Source organism: Homarus americanus, unplaced genomic scaffold (assembly GCF_018991925.1).
Source record: "Homarus americanus isolate GMGI-L3 unplaced genomic scaffold, GMGI_Hamer_2.0 scaffold26229, whole genome shotgun sequence".
Classification (NCBI taxonomy): domain Eukaryota; kingdom Metazoa; phylum Arthropoda; class Malacostraca; order Decapoda; family Nephropidae; genus Homarus; species Homarus americanus.
Genome location: NW_024734384.1, coordinates 71391 through 95274, shown reverse-complemented (window position 1 = coordinate 95274; position 23884 = coordinate 71391). Strand labels below are relative to the sequence as shown.

Genomic DNA, 23884 nt, shown 5'->3' with positions numbered 1-23884 from the left:
TGTACTGTACACACAGGTGTAAACACACCAGGGTTACGATGTACTCTACACACTGGTGTAAACACACCAGGGTTACGATGTACTGTCCACACTGGTGTAAACACACCAGGGTTACGATGTACTGTACACACTGGTGTAAACACACCAGGGTTACAATGTACTGTACACACTGGTGTAAACACACCAGGGTTACGATGTACTGTACACACTGGTAAACACACCAGGGTTACAATGTACTGTACACTGGTGTAAACACACCAGGGTTACGATGTACTGTCCACACTGGTGTAAACACACCAGGGTTACGATGTACTGTCCATACTGGTGTAAACACACCAGGGTTACGATGTACTGTCCACACTGGTGTAAACACACCAGGGTTACAATGTACTGTACACACTGGTGTAAACACACCAGGGTTACGATGTACTGTCCACACTGGTGCAAACACACCAGGGTTACGATGTACTGTCCACACTAGTGTAAACACACCAGGGTTACGATGTACTGTACACACTGGTGTAAACACACCAGGGTTACGATGTACTGTACACACTGGTGTAAACACACCAGGGTTACGATGTACTGTACACAATGGTGTAAACACACAGGGTTACGATGTACTGTACACACTGATGTAAACACACCAGGGTTACGATGTACTGTACACAATGGTGTAAACACACAGGGTTACGATGTACTGTACACACTGGTGTAAACACACCAGGGTTACGATGTACTGTACACAATGGTGTAAACACACAGGGTTACGATGTACTGTACACACTGGTGTAAACACACCAGGGTTACGATGTACTGTACACACTGGTGTAAACACACCAGGGTTACTATATACTGTACACACTGGTGTAAACACACAGGGTTACGATGTACTGTACACACTGGAGTAAACACACCAGGGTTACGATGTCCACAATAATGGGTAATGGAGGGTAGGGGGGAGGGTGACTTGGCGTCCATAATGTTAGGGGGAAATAAATAAGGACAATAAACAGTATATAATCCTTGGAAATAACGGTCAATGAGAACACGTATTACAACAATGTTAACTGAGTTGCGAGGATAATGAAGAGAACAAAAGTAGGTTGACCATACCTGAGGTGAGGTGTGTTGCGGTCCCTCGATGAGACAGTCAACAAACACTTACCTGAAGAAAAAAAATGTAATATCAATAAGACTTACTTTCTTACCTTCCATGACACATACGCTTGTAATGTTTTTAACATTTAACTTGCAAGAACAAGTAGGGGAAATAAATGGATTTTGCTTATAATAAATGTGCAAAACAGCAAAATAGGTCAATACGGCATGATAGCAGCAGCTAAGGCAGTGCTCACCTTGTATTGGTGGTGGTGAGGCAAGCCTAGTGGAGAAACAACTTGCAGTAGCACTTATACCAGCAACCTTCCTGCCTCAAACAACAAACACGTAATCAACCAACACTACGTTTGACATTACTTTTACAACTATTGAAACTAAAATATATACATAATGAATTCAGTAAAAAAAAAAAAAGACAGCGAATGTTTGTAACCCTCGGAGTGAAATGGAACACCAGTTTGACTGGATAGCCTATTGTTATTACGCTCAACAGTGTAACCCGCTAACAAACACGCACTGGTGAATAACTGAATTGCCTTTCAGCCACTACATAATAAAAGAAGACTCGCAACATTGTAACAGTCAATTTACATCAGTACCTCTCTATGATTCCGCTCTTAACGGTGATGATAAACGTACCAGCGCATAACTTGTCGGAGCGCAAGGCCTATTTCACTGACATACATCCACACTGAACACAAAAGTCACATATAGTAGCGTAAACTATTAACAAACTTTATTATTCTCGTGAGTTTTGAACCATAATGGTAAAAAGGCCAGAAAGACGGCAGCTACAATATCTACTGGAAATTTCTTTTAGCCATTCTTAAGATGAAAATTTTTAAATACGTATGATTTGTAGCAGGTTCTATGAAAAAATGCTTCTATTAATACGTAGAGTCAAATCAGCTGGATAATATAGGAATAAATGATCGGGTACCTAAGTCAAATCGCATGTTAATGGACGAGTTGACGGTCGGAATTTTTTCGTAATATGGCAGGTCAATGGGTAAAGAAAACGCTTAAATTCACTATGGTAATAATATTTTTAAATAAATTGAGCCAAAAAAGGTGTCAAAAATAAGGGTTAAAGTTGCTAATAAGTCACGTGACTGCGAAAAGCTGTGATTGGTTGTGACGTCACTGGTTGGAGCCATCTTCTCAGTGGGAGGCAGCCAGCTGCAGTTGTCCAACCTTTTCCGCTGATCGACTCTGTAAATAAATATTACTAGATAATTAATTGTGCTCTACTGTGAAACAGTAATACTATTTTGAATATATATAAATATTGCACATAAATTAATTCAATGGATATTAGCTGGCCATACAACAAATTTCATAGTATAAACATTCCAAACAATATTAATATTATTTTGGTTTTGGTCATCTGGGGAACCTTAAGATTCTAACTATGGGATTAAGTACTTTAAACGATAAGACACATTATCTCTACAGGATTTCTGTCGCAAAACATTTTTCGATCGCATAAGAAAATACAGATCATAGGTTAGGTTAGTTTAGGTTATGATGAGGTATAAGGTTAGCTTAACATACATTGGTAAGGAGGGGGGGGGGAGGGGTAATAACTCAAAACCATCAGAAACAACCATAGTCTGCGTGTCTATGTACAGGGATGACCAAAACTTAAAATTTACCCAATATGGCCTATCTCGTATCTAAACATAAAATACTTATGGTAGCTAAAGTAAAAATTTTCCCATTAATTAATGTAAATGATAATATATCCCAGTGGTTCATAAGTGAATCATGAAAACACTAACAGCACTATGTTGTCATGTTTACCTAGCATCAGGCATTCTCAAAAAGTCCAGACAATGTCATTACTTCTAAATTTACTCGTATCTCCCTCTAGTACTGATATACTCTGTAAATGCACTGAATAAAAAGAGAAAGTCTACCATAAGAATGGAGGAAACTGCAGCGGGCCTATTGGCCCAACTGGGCAGTCCCATTTACACCCAACCCCTATCGCTCATATATCCATCCAACCTATGTTTGAAGCTGCTCTTCACCGCACATTTCTTCACTTACGAAATGTCCATGACTTAGACCATAAAAAAACACCCTTAAAACTTACCTGACCGTGGCATTTGGGGTCTGAAGAGGCCACCCTTTCTACTACCTCCGACTGCAGCGATGAGTTTGAAACTAGTGATGTTATTACAAATGGCGGCCCTGTTTCTAGAGAAATAAAATTATCTCGACTATTATAGCAGGACTTTAAACTTTTATTACAAATTATATACACCGTAACACTCTACGAACGCGGCAGATTGTATTTCTTGTGTTTACCCAGAACCGTCAACTCGTCCATTCCTCATTATGAAAGGTTAAGTAGCCTCGCTTGTTGACGCACTATGTTAAAATATTGCGTTGGGCCGTTAATAACAGGTGACCATAAACACGAACACTAACCTAATCAGGGATCATTAGAATGTTTTGGTTACGTTAAGTTAGGTTGGTTTAGTAATATTTAGTTGGTTTAGTTAGATTTGTTTGGTTGAGTTAGGTTTGGCTGGTTTAGTAAGGTGTGGTTCGTTTAGTTAGGTTTGATTGGTTAAGGTAGGTTTGGTTGGTTTAGTAAGATTTAGTTGGTTTAGTTAGGTTTGTTTGGGTGGCTGTTATGATAGATTAGGTTAAATTAGGTTTTGTAAGGCTTACCTACAGTACATTATCTACATACGGAGGGTAAGGTCTGGTTAGTTTGGATTTGAGGATCATATGAAGAAAAGGCATCCCTGCTTAATGCTAACTTAAAATCCAATTTAACCTGACCCCACAGGAAGCGTTAGGGTGTTTAATCATCAGGTCAAATAGCCTGGGATATCTAATCTTCATGTGACCCTTGATTGGTTAGGTAATGTCAGATTTAGTTTTGCTAGACTTGGCTAGTTTGATTTGGTTAGGTCAGATTTGGCAGCTAGACTAGGTTATTTAATGTTTGGTAAGGTAAGATTTGGCTTTGTTAGACTAGACTAGGTTAGGTTAGATTTAATTTTGTTAAACTAGGCTAGGTTAGGCTAGGCCAGGTAGACTAGCCTAGGTTAGGTTTAGTCAGGTCGAGTAGGTTGATGTCTGCCGTTAAAAAATTTGGATGAACGTCTACAGTAAAAGTCAACAGACGGGACGGGGCTGCTACCCTCACACACTCTTATTTAGTATTGTATTATTTATTGCCGCTGCCAGGATCACCTGTCCCTCATCTAACAGTCGTATACAGTACTGTACTCCTGTGAGTCAGACAACATCCCTACAGTGAAGATAAACCTGCTTCCTTGGTATTAATAAATTTTACTCTGGTATGGTCGTTACTCTCATTAGGCTTAAGGTACCAATCTTTTTAAATATCTATAAAAAAATAAATATATACTGGGCCGTTAAACCTAATCTGAATTCACTAAAACTTCCCATGTATTAATTGACTAATTTGGTTTATTTTTAATGTCTTCATTTAAGTTATCCCAAATGCAGAATAAAATCCCTAAAACAGACATGTTCAAATACATGTTGATGATATAATAAACGTGTTTACCATTACTAATACCCCAGGGAAGCTTATGAAATAATTATGTGATTTATCTGTAAAATGTCACTTCACCTAAGGCTTCCTGTCAACTTTTCAATCCTGGCTCTGGGAAGAAACTGTCAAGTTTGGTCTGTATGTATAAAATGAGCGTCATTGTTTGTGTTGTTTGAAAGACCGTGAGAAGACAACTTCGAAATATTGATGAATTTGTCTATTATATTTAAAGAAACTTGTTCTAGATAAAGTAGATTGTCGGGCACCAGATAAGCCAAAAATACTTCAATGTAAATATGATTACCTACCCTTTACTGTTCATTATTCAGATTGTATTAAAAGGCAATTTAATTCAGACCATCCCACAACGAAGCTGGATGGTAGACAATGTCATACTGGTATATTTTAAGTATACTGTATCATAATGCGTTACTATGGAAGGAAGCGCAGGTCCACCAAACACAATTCCATCGACAAAAATTAAGTTTCTGCTCCCCGTAAAAGTGATTTTGTGCTTTCGTATTACTATATTAATGGACAACCAGCTGGGCTGCCATGCACAATGCCATACTGATATACTTTAATATATTCCTGGATGTAAACTGTTTCCATACGAATAATTGTTTACGTAAGTGTTTCATGGTATTAAAGTATCACAACACGTCGTAATTTTTACCTCGACTATTAAGTTGTCAAAAAAATGCACCACTTTTTTATACAGCCAAAACACAATGTTTGTACATCATTAATTCTACTTTTGGATGAATTAATTATTAAACACTAAGGGTAACCTAACGTAACCCTCCAGGTAGTGTAAGAATGTTTTTTATCATTGAGCGAAATAAGCTGGGGACTAATATTCACCTAATCCCTTCCTTTTCCTACACATTATGCGTGTGGTATTTATGACCCGTCATTTAACTGCTTCACGAATCAGCTAATCACAGCCATTTCGTTGATTAGTACCTGTTGTCTTTGTGTGCGTGACATCATGGAATCAGTGTACAAGCCACCATTAATAAAGTTCGCCTAATGGTGGTGTCTCTTCCAAATGTTTACTAATTCAACCAGTATCGTTTAATATCCCGACTATACCCGAAGCAATGAACTATATCAGGATGAACATCGAGAAATGTTAACAGTAATACTTAAAGACTTGCTGAAATTTCTTCATAGACGATAAAAGTTTTCTTCTCTTGTGAAAATGACAAGCATGCACGAGTAATACTAGTACGTTTTGCGTCAATCAATTTGCATGATTATTCACATCATGGAGGCGATGCAGACAATAACCCAGTGTCCTCTATATTAGTTTTTCTTCGAACGTTTAGAAAAAATTTATTTTGTTACTACAGAAGATTAAAATACAAAGTAACATTAGTATTTTACGATAGGTTATAGATGTTGCAGTAGGCTATCTCATACTTCCACAATGCTATTTTTGAGGTAAACTCTTAAAAGTGACAGATGCTGCTACATTCTAAACTATTTCGTTCATAAAATGAACCAAACTTACCAAACCTTACCAACCAAACCAAACCTAACATACCTGACCAAACCTTACCAACCAAACCAAACCTAACATACGTGACCAAACCTTACCAACCAAACCAAACCTAACATACCTGACCAAACCTTACCAACCAAACCAAACCTAACATACCTGACCAAACCTTACCAACCAAACCAAACCTAACATACGTGACCAAACCTTACCAACCAAACCAAACCTAACATACCTGATCAAACTAAACCTTAGCTACCAAACGATACAAAGGCTAACCTATCAAACCAAACCAAACCAAATTAAACTTAGCCTAAACTACTACAATTATCTTCTTTTTTAACCGTAAATCAAATCGAAAGGAGCCTTAGACAAAAAGTGTTACATTTGAACTACAGTAGACTGCCAAGTCGCAGATATTGCTACATTCCAAAAAAATTCAAAGACGTCGGTAGCGCTTTTTTTTCATTTTCAGGATACAAAAACATAACGAACAAGTTGGAAAAGTTATGACACATCGTTACCGAATAGATTTCGTCTGTGGTAAAATGTAGGTAAGTGTCTGGCGGGAGCACAAAAGCATTGAGGATGTATATAACAAATATTTACATTATGATTGCTGGTAGACCTTACATACTGTATATGTTGGAAGAAGAAAATGTATGTATTGTTTACTGACTACAGTGCAGTAATGTTTACGACAGAGTTCCCAGGAAATAAGCTGACAGAAATGTTAAAATATCTCGGGTGCGGAGGGGCAATGTTCTCTGCAATCCAAGCAATGTATAAGGATACAAAAAATCTAATGTCATATAAGTATACAGGGTATACATTTGATGTAGCAGCAACTTCATTACTATATGGGCCAGAAACACGGACGTAAATAAGCCAAATAACATTATTACCATGTAGTATATAACAAACTGATTAGGTGTCTACTAGGTGTCAGATTTAAATGTTAGTATGAACCTGTGTCAGGTAGTCGGGTATGCCCCATGTCATTTTGTGCAAGCCAAAAGAAACTTTCTCCAGTCCAAATGTGGAAACCAAAATATGGGGAGAGCCTTTTTCAGTGTATGAGACGTGTACAGCTACCAACACACCAGGATATAAATTCAAAGAGAAATAATGACAATATGACTTACAGGTGAGCTCCCAGGCCACCAGAAACAGACCAGATAATACCAAATTTACGCCTTAACAACGCCCAATTAAATCCTAATTTAACTGTGCATGATGTACATAATGACAAAGTTTATGTCCCTGACTATACCCGCATAGCTTTCACTGGATTAAGACTGATGTTTCACGACCTAAGAGTCGAAACAGGGAGATGGAGCAGAACCCCGTGAGAGCTGAGTGTATCAGTGTAGTAATGATCAGGTTCTGCAAGATGAACATGTACCCTCTTCTGTCGGCCCACTGTCAACAGAGGTAGAAGGACCCCCTAGTTAATTTTCTCTACATTAAGTGACCTTTTTGCAAGTCAGTGTACTGCTGAACTCTGCAGGTAAGTGTACATTTACTATCAATTTTCACTGGAATGAGGTGAGCTTTTTTTTAAGGTCTTTATTACTTATACAGTCAAATTTTAATGGTCTTGTGATCTGTACTCTCCAATTTTAAAGTTTTCTCTAACTTTTAACTGTCTAGGCAATCTTTATTTTTGTGACCTTATTACTGTCTGTACATTCCAGTTTCATTTATTACAATTAAACAGCGTTTTATTGTAAAAAAAATACTTTGTGCCTTTTATTGTTGTAAATCTTACTTTAACCTTTTGCTCTTTTCCAAGCTTAAAGTTTTATGGTATGTGAACCGATTTCGCTTTTGTCACTTGACATTATGTTTTCAAATTTATCAATTTTATTTGACGAAAATATGAAACTACAAATTCTTCCTAATGTTGTTGTAATCTAATTAAAAAAATTTGACCTCCTTTCTGTTTGTACAGCTCCAATTTTAATTGCTTATTTTTATGACTTTTTTATTTATTTTGTCAAAACTTCAATTTCTAAATATTATGTGAGCTTAACTGATTGGGTCTTTGTCACTTTAAGTTGTTTTAATATTGAGAATTTTGGGGGTCAATCTATGAAGCTATGTACATTCTTACGAATGTTTTTGCAAACATTTGTCAGTAAATTATCCTAAACCTAAGAAAGCTTTTTCCTATGGTATTTGATGAATTTCGAACGAATTTGATATCCATTTCCTCCGGAAATCAAGAGGTTTTTATACCCCCCACTCAACAATCATAACGGTAAAAGTTGGATTTTTTTCGCGAATAAATCACAAATAAAATACCAACCAGCCAACCTAACCTAACCTAACCAGGGGGGGCTCCACCCCCCAGGACCCCCCTTTGTTAATGCCCCCACATCTTACTTTAATCTGAAAAACAATCAGGTTCATCTGGGTCGTCAATGTCTGAATCTATTTGAAGTGGTGCTCGTGGTGGTCGGCCACTCTGAGGAGGGTACAGGCGGGCTGCTTGAATGAAGAACCTGTGCAACAAGTTGTGTTTATTCTTTGTAATAAAAATATAATGTGCTTGATACTGTTGTAAATACTGAGCGCGAATTCCAGGCTGTTTAACATAACTGTTCAAATCATGCCACACTCTTTCAATGTTCTGTGTATGAATAGCACAATTTTCAGGATCCACAAAATTTTCAGAACGGTTAATCATAAAATGAGTGTAGCCATGGTCTTTAAGAGTATGATGTGCACGCCAAGAATCACTATAAATCACTGAACCTCTATGAAAATATTTTAAAATCAGGGGAAACAAGGTATCCCTGTCCCCTTTTTGACCGACTAGGGGCACAACGAACTTTACTTCCCCGTTGAACACCACCAAAAAGCCATATTTGGCTTAGAATTCTACTAGTATCATATTTCCTTTTACAAATAAGAGTCTCGTCAGTTTCCACAGCAATCCCTGGCCCCCCAATATGAGTTTGATTTTCCAACCAAAAGTTCGTTACCTCTGAACAGTAGCTGCACCAATCAACACAAGGTTTCTCGAAAAATGCAAACAATCTATAATTGTGTTATGATCCCAGTGTTTGCTAAGCCAATGAATAATAAAAAGGATCAATTTCCAGGGATGAAAATTATAATTGTCTAAAAATGTTCCTTTATAATCACTAACGGAAAAGTTGCACCTTTTCCGTTTTTTTACTTTTTTGCTGAAGAAAACTACTGTGGCATCGCCAAATGTGTTGTTCTTCACGCAGTGTACACTGGTTATTACACTTTGGACTAAGAACTACAGTATGTTCGGTAATACACAGCGTTTTCTAATAAAATAAATTGCCCCACTATTTTTCTGGTGAAACTCGTTAATAGACGGAAAAAATAATATTTTTCACAAAGTCGGCACAACTTTTCCACCTGTTCAGCCATATCTGGTCCTCAAAATTCAAATCTCCACTCCCGACCCACCCACTCATTGTTAATTGGATAAAACAAAAAAAAATATTGCCCAATAAAAATACTCCTATCGCTATACAATTACAAAATTCCTCCCCCCCCCCCCGCACATGCGCTGTAGACGCTTAAGAAGCGGAGACGGAGGTCTGAGACTGGTATCCCCCGCATCCCCTGAGCAACGCTCTTGTGCATTATGCAGAAGACCCGACAGCCGCACCCTTATCCACTACCTCCTAAGATGTCCCCACACACAACGCTTCCGTGACGCCTGCTGGACCACCACTCCACGACCCCTTGACGGAGACACGATGATCCTCCCTATACTGGCCAGATATTTTGTAAATAATATTGATTATGTGTTAAAGGAATATCCTTCCTTCCTTAGGCTTTAGTAAGCCCCTTTATAATATTTATACTGTATATACTTGTCACACTTGCCAGATGCTTCTGGTGTCATTGTACAGGGTTACCTAGTGACAGCACTAGGATCCCACTTCCTCTATCAAGGAATAAACAATTGAAATTGAATTGACGGAGGTCTGGAGGGATGCTTGAGCAGGTGTCAGACCAACTACGCCGTAAGAAAACAAGACATGGCGACACTTGTGACTGAGTGAAAGTAATAATCTCGAAAAACTAATGGTAACGGTGTAGAAGAGGGTGACCACCGGAAGGAATTGTCCGAATTGGTTTAATTTTTTTCTACACACTAATATCATGATATTAAACACAAAAATCGAAACAAAATGCATAGGTAGTAGGCAGCTACCAAACAGGGAGGTACTACCGCCTGGGAAGATATTGAAAGCATAATGTATTGTCTAATGGTAAACCCTGTTGCCATATGGCATCACGAAAATTGTGACCAAGTCCCAGGTTGCTGATCTAACTTTCTGCCTCATTTACACACAATTGCAGGGTCTCAATTGTTTCTCTTATTATTGACAACACAACATACATATATTGTTTCTCACTTTTAATCTTTTATTTTTAATTTTTGCATTTCTTTAATATTATTATTATTATTATTATTATCATTATTACAGTGATATTATTATTATTATTATCAGTATTAGTGATATTATTATTATTATTATTATTATTATTATTATTATTATTATTATATTTTATTTTCAAATTTGTATTTTTTATTATAAATTTTATTTACGAATTATTTGTATTTGTATTATTGTTATTATTATTATTATTATTAGCAGGTGCATTACATTTTCGCCCCCAGGCCCCGATGTGGGTCAGTGACCTGGGCCCGGGTGGGCTAATCCCCGTGAAAAAATAAATAAAAAAAATTAATAAAAAAAAAAAGCTGACCTAACATACCCAACCTATGGGTTTGTTAGGACAGGTTCTATTAGGTTCTATGCATTATCGTGTTAATTTTTGTGTTAAACAACTTACCTTAATATTGAGGTTGATATACATCAGCAATGGCGAGGAGGAATACGTGGAAGCGTTCACCATTATTTTGGAAACGTCTCTTGAACAGGGATTCAGCAATGTTTCCATTTCTGTGTTTAATATAATGTTATTAGCATTATATAAAAAATACAAAATAATGTATAGAACCTAATAAAACCTTACCTAACATACCCAACCTATGGGTATGTTAGGTAAGGTTCTATGCATTGCCGTTTCCATTTTTGTGTTTAGTATCATGATATTGGTGTGTAGAAAAAATGTTCAACCAATTCAGACAATTCCTTCTGGTGGTCACCCTCTTCTACACCTTTACCAAATTAATCGGTTATCCTTAATTTCCGGTGGAAATATCATAGAAAAATTTCTTATAATAGTCTAAACAACACGAAGTACATATTAATAACAGCGAAAGAAAGACCGATGTAACTCTGTAAATTCGCCATTTGTTTTAATAATTTTTTTGCACTGACAGTTTTTAAGAGTGTAAATGCGAGGAAATTTCCAGTTTGTGGTCAACGGATAAACCTCCACCATTCACCAAGTCACGTACGTACCTCAAGTTAGACTCGTTTGTTTCGTGAATTTTCAAAGTAAACTCTAATTGTACACATAGTTCTAACAGTCACAGTCCTGCATTGTCAGTTAATTAAGTTCCTGAATGGTTAATTAACTGTTTCAATGGCAACAGCCGGTGAAAAAATAACACAACGAGAAAGAATACCTCCGCGCACTGACCATCAACACTCGGCTGCTGTGAATTAGTAAACAAAGTGACCCATGTTGAACGATACATGCGAACACTACTGTAATATTTTCTTTTTCGGTGGAGAAATAGTAAAAACAAAAAACGAAACCCTAGCGTCACCCAAGTAAAAATAGCATAAGATCGTTACGTTATTTTCTGTTAAATTAGATTAGTTACATGTCTGCTTAAAAAAAAATACTTCGTGGCATATTCAGTCAGGCTTTTATGGCGGTGGAGCCCTTTTAAATCCATCACCTACTCACTATAGCTATTTTTTTTTTAACGGTGCCCCAGTTTTCTTAAATATGTAATGTAGGGCAGTTATAATAATTAAGATTGATTTATTAAAATTGTCGTGGACGCCAATCAACATCCTCTTCTTCGTCATGTTAGAAGTTTGCCAACACGTGATCACATAATTATTCTCTTACATTCCACATAAGAGACTTAGTTGTGCTATCTCTTAAATAATCTTCTCTTAACGAACCCAAAAAAGAGCATCAAAATCCTCTCAGTTTTACTTTTACATAATACAGTATCTATATTAGACAAGTAACAAAGCTTTAACAGAAAATATTCTTCTGGTGGATTCAAATAAGCGTGTCATGTCAAAAAAGCCTGAGACTGGCAAAAATGCCGTATGAAAAGACGCTGATGTTGGAAAATATTTGACAAAGAAAACCGAAAAAAATGATGTTCGTTTTTAAGAGCGTACATTTGAATAAAAAAAATTACGTAAATCTCATGATAATTTTGCCACTATTGAAAGTAGGTTTGATTGGTACCTGTCTTCTGAAAAATAAAATTACCTGACGATCAAGTTCGTGGTTTTATTCAAAATAGGTCACTCCGTGTACAGTACCAATATGTGGCAATATCAGTCACAGCAGCCTCGTGTGTTGAGGGTCAGTGTGCGGACGTATTTTTCCTCGGTTTGTAAATTTTTCGCCTCCTACTGCCATTGTAGCAGTTAATTAACCATTCGGGAACTTAATTAAATGACAATATAGGAATGTGACTAGTACAACTGTGTGTACAATAAGAGTTTACTTTGAAAAATCATGGAGCAGACGACTCAAACTTGGTGTGACTTGGTGATGATGGTAGTGTATTTGTCAACCACAAACTAGAATATTTTTGAGAGAAACAAAAGTGGGAAGTCTTACAAGTTGCCCACAATGGTTTTGGATATAAAACTTAAATTTTTCTGGTGATTTTTGATGTGTTTTGAACGATTCTGACCTTCATGTCTGTCGCAAATGACTCATTTTTGAGTTTGACAATTTTGGGGACCCGTGGGAAATAGAGGTTTTTGGGTGGGGGGGAGAGCAAAAACGAATGATATGCTGTATAAATGACCAAGTTGGCTCGGATTTTCCGTTTTTAAGAAATAAAAAAAAATTGAGAAGCCGAGCCAAGGCTTGACGAAAAATCATTATCAAATTCAAATGAATCACACCAAAACCCAGGTTTCATCTCCGAATCAGTTTCTTGGGAATTCCCCCCCCCCCCTCTCCGGCTAATTAGGGGGGGGGGCGGCTACGCCCACAGGATCCCCCATCAGAGCTTATATCGAAGCAACTAGCCTAACATCCCTAACAAATTAATGTGATTTTCTCGATAACGAATCATTTGCGACGGAAACGTTACTAAGAAAAGTTAGAAATGACGGGTCTTTTCCGCTTGGGGGCTAGCAGCGGATTTTAATGAAAATCGGTACACTAGTACAGTTATTTACGCTGATTCCAAAAATAACTTTCAATTTTTGGAGAAATATAAACAAGAAAGTTGCAGCAAACTTAAGTTGCATTTATAGGCAGATAAATGCATAGACAGATACATTCTAAACAGATATAGATAAATGCATAGAAAGATCATGGACAAATGAATACTGTACTTCAATACATTACATTTATCCCCCAAACGGAAAATTTGCGGCACAAGTCTGCGGCACAAACACGGAGGAATAAATGGAGAAAGTTAGGTAGGTTAGGTTAGGTCAAGATACGTTACGTTACGTTACTTTACAAAAAACAAATAGGTTTATCTCGGTGGTTGGGTTCGGTTATTTCAAATTAAATTGTATTTATTTTTTCTCGAATTTTTTACGTTTGGGATTAGCAGCGGATTTTTATGAAAATCGGAACACTAGTGCAGGTTCTTACGCTGCGTAAAAAGCTGCATTAGTACACCGATTTTCATTAAAATCCGCTGCTAACCCCAAACGGAAAAAATCCGAAATGACGAGATATACCTGGAACGGGACCCCAAAATATTCCGGGATATTATGGGCAATTTGTAAACAAAACAAAAAATAATATGCACAAAATTGTTAGCTTGTAATGCCATAAATAAGACAAAATATAGGTTGGTTAGGTTAGGTTAAATAACAATAATTCAAAACACGTCAAAAGCCGCCGGAAAAACCAGGTTTGGATATCTAATTACAGGAATGACCGAAACAAAATTTTACTCGTCTGTCATAGCTCTTCACTTGCTGAAGTATACTGAAATATACTGTATCGGTATGACTGTGCGCCATGTACGTTGGTTAATTTAGGATAATTAAATATAATACTGGACAGACGGCTAACACCAGAATTGTTTGCTCTATTTCGTTCATTTTTTCCATAAATGTTCTTTGAATGATAGTAAGTAATAGTAACGATACGGCAACTTTTTACTTTAACTATAAGTATTAAAAAATATTGTTTTTCTCTATCTACGATCTTTAATCACCATAATGGGCAGGGTATGAAGGATGAGGAAAATTGCGAGGTAAAACCTGACGAAAAAGTGATCAGATGACACTAAAATAATGTATCTACGTCCTTTGTACGAGAAGAAACTAATTATTTACCGTAAATATTCTTCCGAAAAATCTGCTGTGTCGGTGCGGGTTGTCGTCCGCTCTTTCTTTCCGTGAAAAAAAAACCGACCTGCTCAATCCGAGAGTACTCTCATGTCCCCCCCGCCTCCACCCCCCCCCCCAAAAAAAGGCACAATGCCGCTTCAAGAAAGTTAATTTCATTGATACCAGATATTAAAGCAAGTGCGTATTTTCTGTTAATATAGCGTGGGGGGGGGGTCCGTGCTGCTGCTAGGAAGTTAGATAAGGTTAAGTAGGATTCTTTGGTTGGTTAGGTCAGCTTCTCATAGGTTCTGCGCATTGTTGCATCGTTTTTATTACTTAATATTATCCAGAGAACATCTGTGACAAAAATGAAAAAAATCGATCAACGCGGTCTGGTGTTAGCCATCTGCTCCTAGCTGATATCCGCCAGAGCAGCCTACTATATCCAGGGCAAGTTTATTTGAGTATAATTAAAAAGTAGACAAATTTATCGACTTTAGAAAATTTTGTAGGTCAGGGAATTTCGTAGCACGTCAGGGAAATATATATATTTTTTTAAAAACTCAAGGAATTCTATGTATACCTTGAGAGCTTATTGTTTTCAAAATTATATTCAAAGTTTGTTTTGCACAGCACTATCATTCATTGATAATTATTTTAGTCAATTTGAATTATTGAATGTATCTGGAGCCTGAAGGTCAATCAATTTGATTGATTATATTATCTGTTGGCAATTCCTCTCATAGCCTGCTTGTTTTATGCCGTTCAAAATGGCATATATTGATAACCATATTCTGTAGTTCTATATGATATAGATTATAATCCAATTTTTCTTTGGAGATTTTGACACAGACTACAGTGTTCACTTGTGAATCCTATTTTGCTTTGCACATTTTATATCCTATACTGTGTTCACTATAAGAGCAGGTGTAGGCCCCAAATCCTTACATTATTATCGATATAAAATTCGTTTTACCAGACCACTGAGTGTTTACATTAATTAGGCTGGTCTGAAGGATTTAGTTTTGTTCAACTTTGGTTACTTGCTCTGTTACAAGGCAGTAGTTGGGGTTAATTCTTCAATTTAAAACCGAACATGTTCCCATAGTTAAGACCAAAAACGCTGATGAAGAGTCCAATAATGTGGGTAAATACTGTATATATCCTCCCGTGTGTGACCACCATTTCCAGCCTCAGATTCAAACAAAACATCGGCTCAAACTTATTTTGTTTCTTTCAAATAGTCAGGGAATTTATCAAAATTAAATCAGGGAAAGTCAGGAAATATATATATTTTTTAATATTTATGGTACCCTTAATTTGTATATAAACATCAAATTTGACAGGATTGAGAAGTTGATAATATTTTGGCATGGACTAAAGCGTGTAACTATATACTTCTAAGGAGACCTTCCCAGTGATTAAGAAAAAATATTTGTTATTACCTAAAAAGCCTGGAGCCTCAGAGTGCACCCAGTTTAGAACAATTAGCTTAATGTGTCATGCCTGCAAATTTTTATTGAACACAATTTTAAGTAAATTAAAATTAGAAAGTAATTTTAGTTAATTAAAGATGAAAATGGATTTAGAAAGGGAAAGGGAACTAGAGAAGCTATATTTGGGTTGAGAATTTTTCGTGAAAGGGATTTAGAGGTCCAAAGATATTTGTATATCTGCTTTGTTGATTTTGAAAAAAGTTTTTGATAAGGTAAAACATGAAATTTAGAGATGTATTTAAGAACAAATAAGTATTGATGAAGGAAATATTATAATATGTCCTTCATCAATGTTTATTTCTTTACATTTATAATTATAATTATAAAACTTTTTGCTGACAAGAGGAGGATGTAGTGTTAGTAAATAATGAACTTACTAATTGGTTCCGGTAGGTAATAGGGGGTCCACGACCTTTAAACACTAGTCGGCTACAACAATGCATAAGTCAGCACTGTGTTCCACAGAAAATCAGAAATGAATGTAAAATCAGAATTGCAGGACTATAATTTGTCATAACTTTTTTTATAAACAACAACGATATTTAAGACTACGCCTAGCTTTCATTTTCAACATATACGTATTACATATACATATTCTGCATTGAAATAATAGCACTCGTCACTAGCCTAGTTAAATGTTCTGTAAAGAAATTGGGGAAACATAACTTTTACCAATACGAAATATGGAAATATGAAAGTGTCTTCGAGCAGCACAAAATAAAGGTTTAATAACCGATTCACACCTGAAATACAGGCATACAGGGGAAATTGCTTTATAAAGCGGTACTATGACAGCCTGCAGTACACAGTACAATAAACCCCCCTCCGAAAAAAGTATGTGATGTTATTATAATAACGGAAAAAAGTCCTCCATGGGTAATATTCAGGTAACATAAGTTTGCCGTTTGCATAGGATAATGAGGGCTTCAATTCCAAATATAAATACACAGAACAATACCAAAAATAATGTGAGGGTTGAGTCTGCTGGGATTTGCAATTTCAGAAAAGTTGGTTTAAAGTGTTACAGCAGCCTTCACGAGTTCTGTGGTGTGACTGCTTGTGAGCTTAGGACGGTACTTGTTCTTCACAAAGGTAAACACTGAATGTCTGCACACTGCAGTATGTTGATTCAGTCGTATGTTGATTTCCCTGCTTAATATTTTCACCCAAATTATAAAGAATAATAACAGTCTTACCGGCCACATAGCCCGAAATTTAGACGTCACTCAGCCGGCCGCATACGTACGGTACCTCTTTCCGGCCGCATGTGGCCGGAAAAATGGGGTTTGTGGATCCCTGGCTTAGACAAAGAGTAAGAAAAGACCGTGTTCTATCCCTCGGAATTCTCAATGCGAGAAGTTGTAAATAATAATGAAGGAATAAGATTTAATGGTACAGTACAGTAATATTATATGCAAGCAGTACAGATGATACTGCACTTATCATGGACAACCAACAGTGAAGAGGCGTTACAAAAACTGGGTAAGCAGATCAGTGGGAAAAGGTGAAAAGTATGGTTTAAGAAATAATGCTGTAAAGAAAGTAACGGTTGTTCCAAATTGGAAATTAAATTTTAAAATAAAAATTATGGTAGGCAACAGGGAACTTAAACAAGTGGAAACTTTTGTGCATTGGGGAAATAACATTAGCTGTGATGGTAGATGTACACAAGAAATCAAAACAAGTATAGGAGAAGCAAAAACAGCATTTAAGAATCTAAAAGACCCAATAAAAAGGAACATTTGCTTCAACTTGAGAAAAAGGCTATTGAAAGGCAATGAAGGTTAGGACTGTTGTATGGGTTAGAAGCGTAACACTTTCAGCAGACACCGGAAAAAGGTTAGAGGCGTTTGAAATGTGATGTTATAAGTGAATATTAAAAATCAATTACAATGACAAAAACAATTGAGGAAGTACTAAGATTGGTGAAAGCTGCAAGAGAAATACGCTTGAAATTTATAGAATAAGGAAAAATATGCTTTAGTTGTATAATCTGGGGTGAAGGGATATTAGAAGAGATATTAATGGGCAAAGTTGAGGGTAGGGGGGCCAGGGAAGGCAGAGAATGGAATGGACGAATAAAATTAAAAACCGAGACCCCAGAGAGATACAAAACCTTGGAGGATTCGTAAAAACAACCCGAGATCGTTGAGAGTGGAGGACTGTGGTCGCCAACCCTCGGATATGAGGACGGTACTCTGAAATATTCTCCACTATTGTGACCATACCAAATACACACACTATATGCTCTTGATAGCCTATAATTGAAAATCCTTTTCTGAAGTGTCAAATTTCGCTCATCTCGCGAATGATGCAGGTTGTTAGGAAGTTACACCTTTGAACAGGACTTAATTCAGGATATATTGATGTTCATTTTACAGTGTGTTACTGCGCACCATCGACTAAGGTCTTAAAGTGCGATTTCTATATTAGTAAATTCACTAGTCAGGATAGGTAGAAGTGGGTCTCAACCTGACGGTTCCTGACGTCAGTTTAAGTGCAGAATATTCCTCACTTGACGAGTGGTATCGGAGTAAAAGGGTGAGAACACAAAGAAAGCAGGTTACCCGCCTGCCAGTTTCCAGTGCCGACCAGTGCCGACAGTCAGCGCTGGGTAGGCGGGACACGGAGGACGCAGGTATGTCTGCGAGTTGTGGTCCACCTGTCGTACAGTAAAGATGTCTAGCTCGTCGTCTGACGAAGATTTTCTTTTGCTCGATAGTGCTTATGCAAAAATCAGGAGAAAAAGAACTGGAATTCATGAAATCAATCGTAGTAGAGAAAATTACTGTGAATATCACCATCTTTTTAGTGAGCTAATAAGGGATCCAAGTAGTTTTTTTTCCTCAATACATGAGAATGACTTGGGAAACTTTCGACTACATTTTGAAGAAGGTTGAACATCGTTTGACAAAATCATGGTGCAACTGGCACACCTCGCACAACTAGCATCGCCTCAACAACACGTCCACCCGCGCCGGCGAGCGAGAAAAGTATGTTTTGTTCATTCTGGTAAACTTGTCAGCGCAGCCAACCAGCGCCGATAGGCTTCAACATACTTCTACTGTGTGAGGCTGCGCTTGATAGCATAGTCACATTCATGACGCTTGTCAGCGCCAGTCGGCGGTGATAACGGGTAACCTGTTTTCCTTGTGTTCTTACCCTGATTCAAATTGCCTATTTAATTCTTGTTTGATTCCTTTAATATTGTAAAAGTTAAAGAACATTTGACATTCAATAGCATACGTTTGTTAGTGGATTACTCTTGCGGGTTGCACTCTTATGATAGGCTATCGAGTCAACTTTTACTGGTGCAGTTTGTTTCACCCTTAAGTCTTGTTAACATACTTTACGTCTTCCGTTCTTTTTTGCTAAATTCTGGGTACGTTTTATTTTAAGTATTTTTAAAGTCGTGTACTTGTAAAAGTAATGTCAAACGTAGTGTTGGTTGATCACGTGTTTGTTGTTTCAGGCAGGAAGGTTGCTGGTATAAGTTCTACTGCAAGATGTTTCTCCACTAGGCTTGCCTCACCACCACCAATACAAGGTGAGCACTGCCTTGGCTGCTGCTATCATGCCGTATTGACCTATTTTACTGCTTTGTACATTTATTATAAGCAAAATCCATTTATTTCCCCTAATTGTTCTTGCAAGTTAAATGTTAAAAACATTACAAGCGTATGTGTCATGGAAGGTAAGAAAGTAAGTCTTATTGATATTACATTTTTTTTTCTTTTCAGGTAAGTGTTTGTTGACTGTCTCATCCAGGGACCGCAACACACCTCACCTCAGGTACGGTCAACCTACTTTTGTTCTCTTCATTATCCTCGCAACTCAGTTAATATTATCGTAATACGTGTTCTCATTGACCCTGTAAGTGGCCGTTATTTCCAAGGATCATATACTAGTAAGGATAGTTCACCAAACACTTGTTTTACCCACAATGCACAGCTCCGCTCCGTGACGTCACTGTTGTAAATGTGTTTCATCCAGTGAGCTCCGTGTGTGCCCTCGTCTGTTCCCGTGATCAGTGTATCGACAATTATGGTTATTTGTGCAATATACGGGTGCATCAACAATGATCAAATCCCAAGCAGAGAGCTCATCATGTATTACAGATTTTCCAGAGATAAAAAATCTTGTGATAAATGGGTAAAAGCCTGCAAGCGCTTATAAAATAATACATTAAGCTAGCCGAGAACTTGTTTGAAGAGAGTTCTTTTTCTTTTGTATCTCCTTAATTCTGGAATATCTGTCGATATCCAAGTATCTACAGGAAGGTGAGACATTCATCTTGTTATATGTACCCAAAAAACTCCGAACATTTAATAATCTTGAAAAAAATCAAGTTAAGTACATCCGTACGTGGGTTTCAGGTGTCAACACTGCGCTTGTTTCAAAACGCCAGGGAAGATTTCTTGTAGTGTCTTAATTCTGCAATGTCAGTCAATATCAGGTCATCCAAAAGACCGTGAGACATTGTTATTGCCACCTCTGACAAAAAAAAACAATAACACATTAATATTGCCCAAAATATAAAAAAATCCCGTTATATTACTTGATTCACCAACAACGGTCGTGATGCTTAACGCCTAGAGAAACTTGCTTTATTTTGTAAAGTATACACTGTAAAGCAAAAGGAAAATCCTTACATTGCTAGTAAGCTAAAAAATTAGTTGCTTCGTCCATGTCCTCAGATAAATGCCTGGCACCCCCCCCCACCTGGTGTCTCCTCTTTTTTTTTTTTTTAGGACTATGAGAACATAAGGCATTCATTTTGTTATACTTGGCCAGAAAAAAGCCTTAGCCCTACGAGTATTCTCAAAAAATGAAACAATCAAACGTCAACCAAGTAAAGGCTGTCACCATCTGTGTCGAGGGTTTAGATGTTAACGTCCTCTGGTTCTTTTATAGATTACTGTCAGGTGGAACACTGTCGCTTTCACCAAGGATATTGAACACGATTATGGATATTTGTAACAAAACTTGTCTATTTACAAGTATTTACACTGATAACCGGCTTGAAGACAGTACAAAGTAACAAAAACATAATTATGTGGTATGGAAGTGCCAGACTGCCGGCCAGAACAAATGTCGGGAGTGTTGACACTGGATGTCAAGCGTGGGGTCTTGTATATACACACGGCACAAGTGGTAAATTGGCGTCTTCTCAACAAATTCACAGATCAAGTATCCACCTAACTGGTACCGGTACTTGGTAATGGACCCGGGCTAGGGCTGACTGTCCTAGCTAGGAGGGCAGCAATTCACACCAATGTGACCATGAATAAAAAGCTGCAACAATACAGAACATTTAGAATAGTGTCTATTTTAGTAATAACTGTCAACATTGCTATTATATTTGCTCAATTCATACATACTAAGCTCTACATACACAGTAATTAACAAACATTACACAAGGCACCCTTAAAATGCAAATAGCACCATAGGAACCATAAACCAAAAACGACAATAGGGGCTTTGATGCTTGCTGAAAAGCCTATTTTTGGCGAGAGAGCGAAGCTAGTGCACTTTGTTATAGTAAACCTCAAGATATCACCCTAGAAGGTGACAAGGCCAATATTAACACATCTATATCAGTATAGGCTGCGACTAGCAATGAAGAAACTGGAAACAGAATGGGAATCTGCGCAAGAGAGCTGCGCCGTGTCACTGCCTGTCTGATAACATAACTCACACGTCATTCCTTTCCAAAACCCTACATCATGAATAGCAGGGGGATGGAGCCGAAAGAAGGGCGGGATAAGTTCGTATAATAGCTTCGCTCACTCACCAAAAATAGGCTTTTTCAGCAAGCATCAAAGCCCCTATTTTAATGAGTTGAGCTCGCTGGTGCACTTTGATAAATTCAACAGGAATGGGGGTGCTAGGATGTAATGGGAGCAGTGAGCACACACAGGACCATTTTAATTTTATTTATTCTTGATTAAGCTGCATTAATATTTTTCTAGCATGCTGTCTGTGGGTCGAGAGGTGAGACCCATTGCCACGCAGGGTGCGTCTGACACTTGGTGAGACATGTATCTTGTTATGAAGCAGGAGGCCGATTTCCACTGACCCCCTTCCCGTACCTGTGAGAAGTCGTGGGGTTGAGGGGCCTTCCCAAGGTCAGCCTCTTCTATAACCTGCCACAACCTGTCTGCCAATCCTCTGACTGACAGAGAGCGTCCAGACCGAGAATGAACGAAGAGATGATGGTGGCTGGTGGTGTGATCGGCTGTAGCGTAGAGGTATTGGAGGAGGGTCCCAACCAGGCAGAGTCGGTGATGCTCGCCCTCCAGCTTCCATGCCAGGTAGGTGGGAGAAGGTGCCAGGGACACTGCAGAATCTTCTTGGGCGAAGGAGGTCCAGTGGTCGAACCTCGTGAGTGCCTTGAGCTGGGAGGACCTGAAACCCATAGCCAGCGCTACGAGAAAGAAGGTCTTCTGTAGTAGGCGGTCCTTTGACGGATGGATGGTGAATGGACCCTGGGGTGAGACATATCAGATTAATCCATGGCATGGTAAAACCTTCATAGCAACAAGAACATAAGAAAAATAAACAACATAAGGCCAGAGGCCCTCAGGCTAGGTTATCAGAGCCCAGAGAGTGAAGACTTTCTTCAAGGACCAGAAATGTCCTGGGTGGTCGCTGGTGGAACAGGCCCCGCTTCAGCAGGGCAATCGACCTGTAGCTAACCTTCACCCCATATCCGTAATCCAGGGGGTCGGTGAGGGTCGGGATAGACCTGCCTTGCTCGTGCGCTAAAGATGATAGGAACTCTAGAACTACACTTTCAGTGGGCATAGAAGATCCTTGCTCCTTGAGGTACTGCTGGAAGGCTTTCCAACAGGACTCGTATTGTCGAGTAATGGAGGGTCTTACGCCCGTATTATTAAACCACATCTTCTCTTGAAGAGGGTCGTCGTGTTTCAACCCGAGTTTTAAACTAAATGAGTCCTGAGGGACACCGCAGCCCTTCTCGATTCCCAGGGCATGGCGAGCAGACAGGTGGTGTGCCTCCTTGAAGAACTGCTCCGAGAATGACAGCAATTGGGCTGAGCGGGCCGTTCCCTACCTGTTGAGGCAGAAAAACGGATGCTGTGCTGTCCATTTTGAAGCAGATGGCTTCGTCCTGGGTAGTCTGGTTGTCCTGAGAGTAGGCGGACGGATCCATGGCCAGCCAGAGGGCCAGGAATCGTTCCATCCAAAAAGGAGGGCAAAGGTTGAAGGCCGAGGCGAATCCGGAAGCGAAGGTAGAAAGGGCCTCGTAGACGCCGTATGCTGAGTCTGGGTGGAGGGAGTTAGGGTTGTCGGTCAGTGCCTTTAACCAGGCGCTGAGTTGGGCCAATCCTGCCGTAGTGGAGAAGGCGAGGGCCACCTTCTGCCTCTCCATGGCGTCCATGGTCAGGATAGTCTGGGCTACCTGAGAGGCCTGCCATGGGAGAGAGGACTGGGTTAATTTCGGAGCCCACAGGAACTTCATCAACTCGTCTGGCACCCGGTCATCCTGGAGGGATAAGACTACAGGGGCCGGTGACGGGGAGGTAATGTGAGAGCTGTTCCTTCCAGCCGCCGCCGTCCACATCGACTGGAGGTCCAGGCCCACCTTTTCCCATGGAAAGAGGGGCCTGGCCGGCCGCCCGGGCACACCTCCTACCGTCCTGTAGCGTTGCCACTTGGGACGGACCTGCCTTGGACAGCACGTAACAGGAGGGCAGAGAGTCGAAGACGTCCAGGGCCGCGA

The 23884-nt window shown here is 38.7% G+C and overlaps 1 protein-coding gene across 1 annotated transcript in view; it reads right to left on the bottom strand.

Annotated features, from left to right (window-relative positions):
- Nucleotides 1–23542, bottom strand: part of LOC121870249 — a 29077-nt gene extending 5535 nt beyond the window's left edge. The window contains exons 1-2 of the mRNA XM_042372036.1: nt 23216–23542; nt 22433–22625 (exon numbers count right to left, since the gene is read on the bottom strand). Coding sequence (XP_042227970.1) covers nt 22433–22625; nt 23216–23542 — 520 coding nt within the window. The remainder of the gene's footprint in view (nt 1–22432; nt 22626–23215) is intronic.
- Nucleotides 23543–23884: the final 342 nt, after the last annotated feature.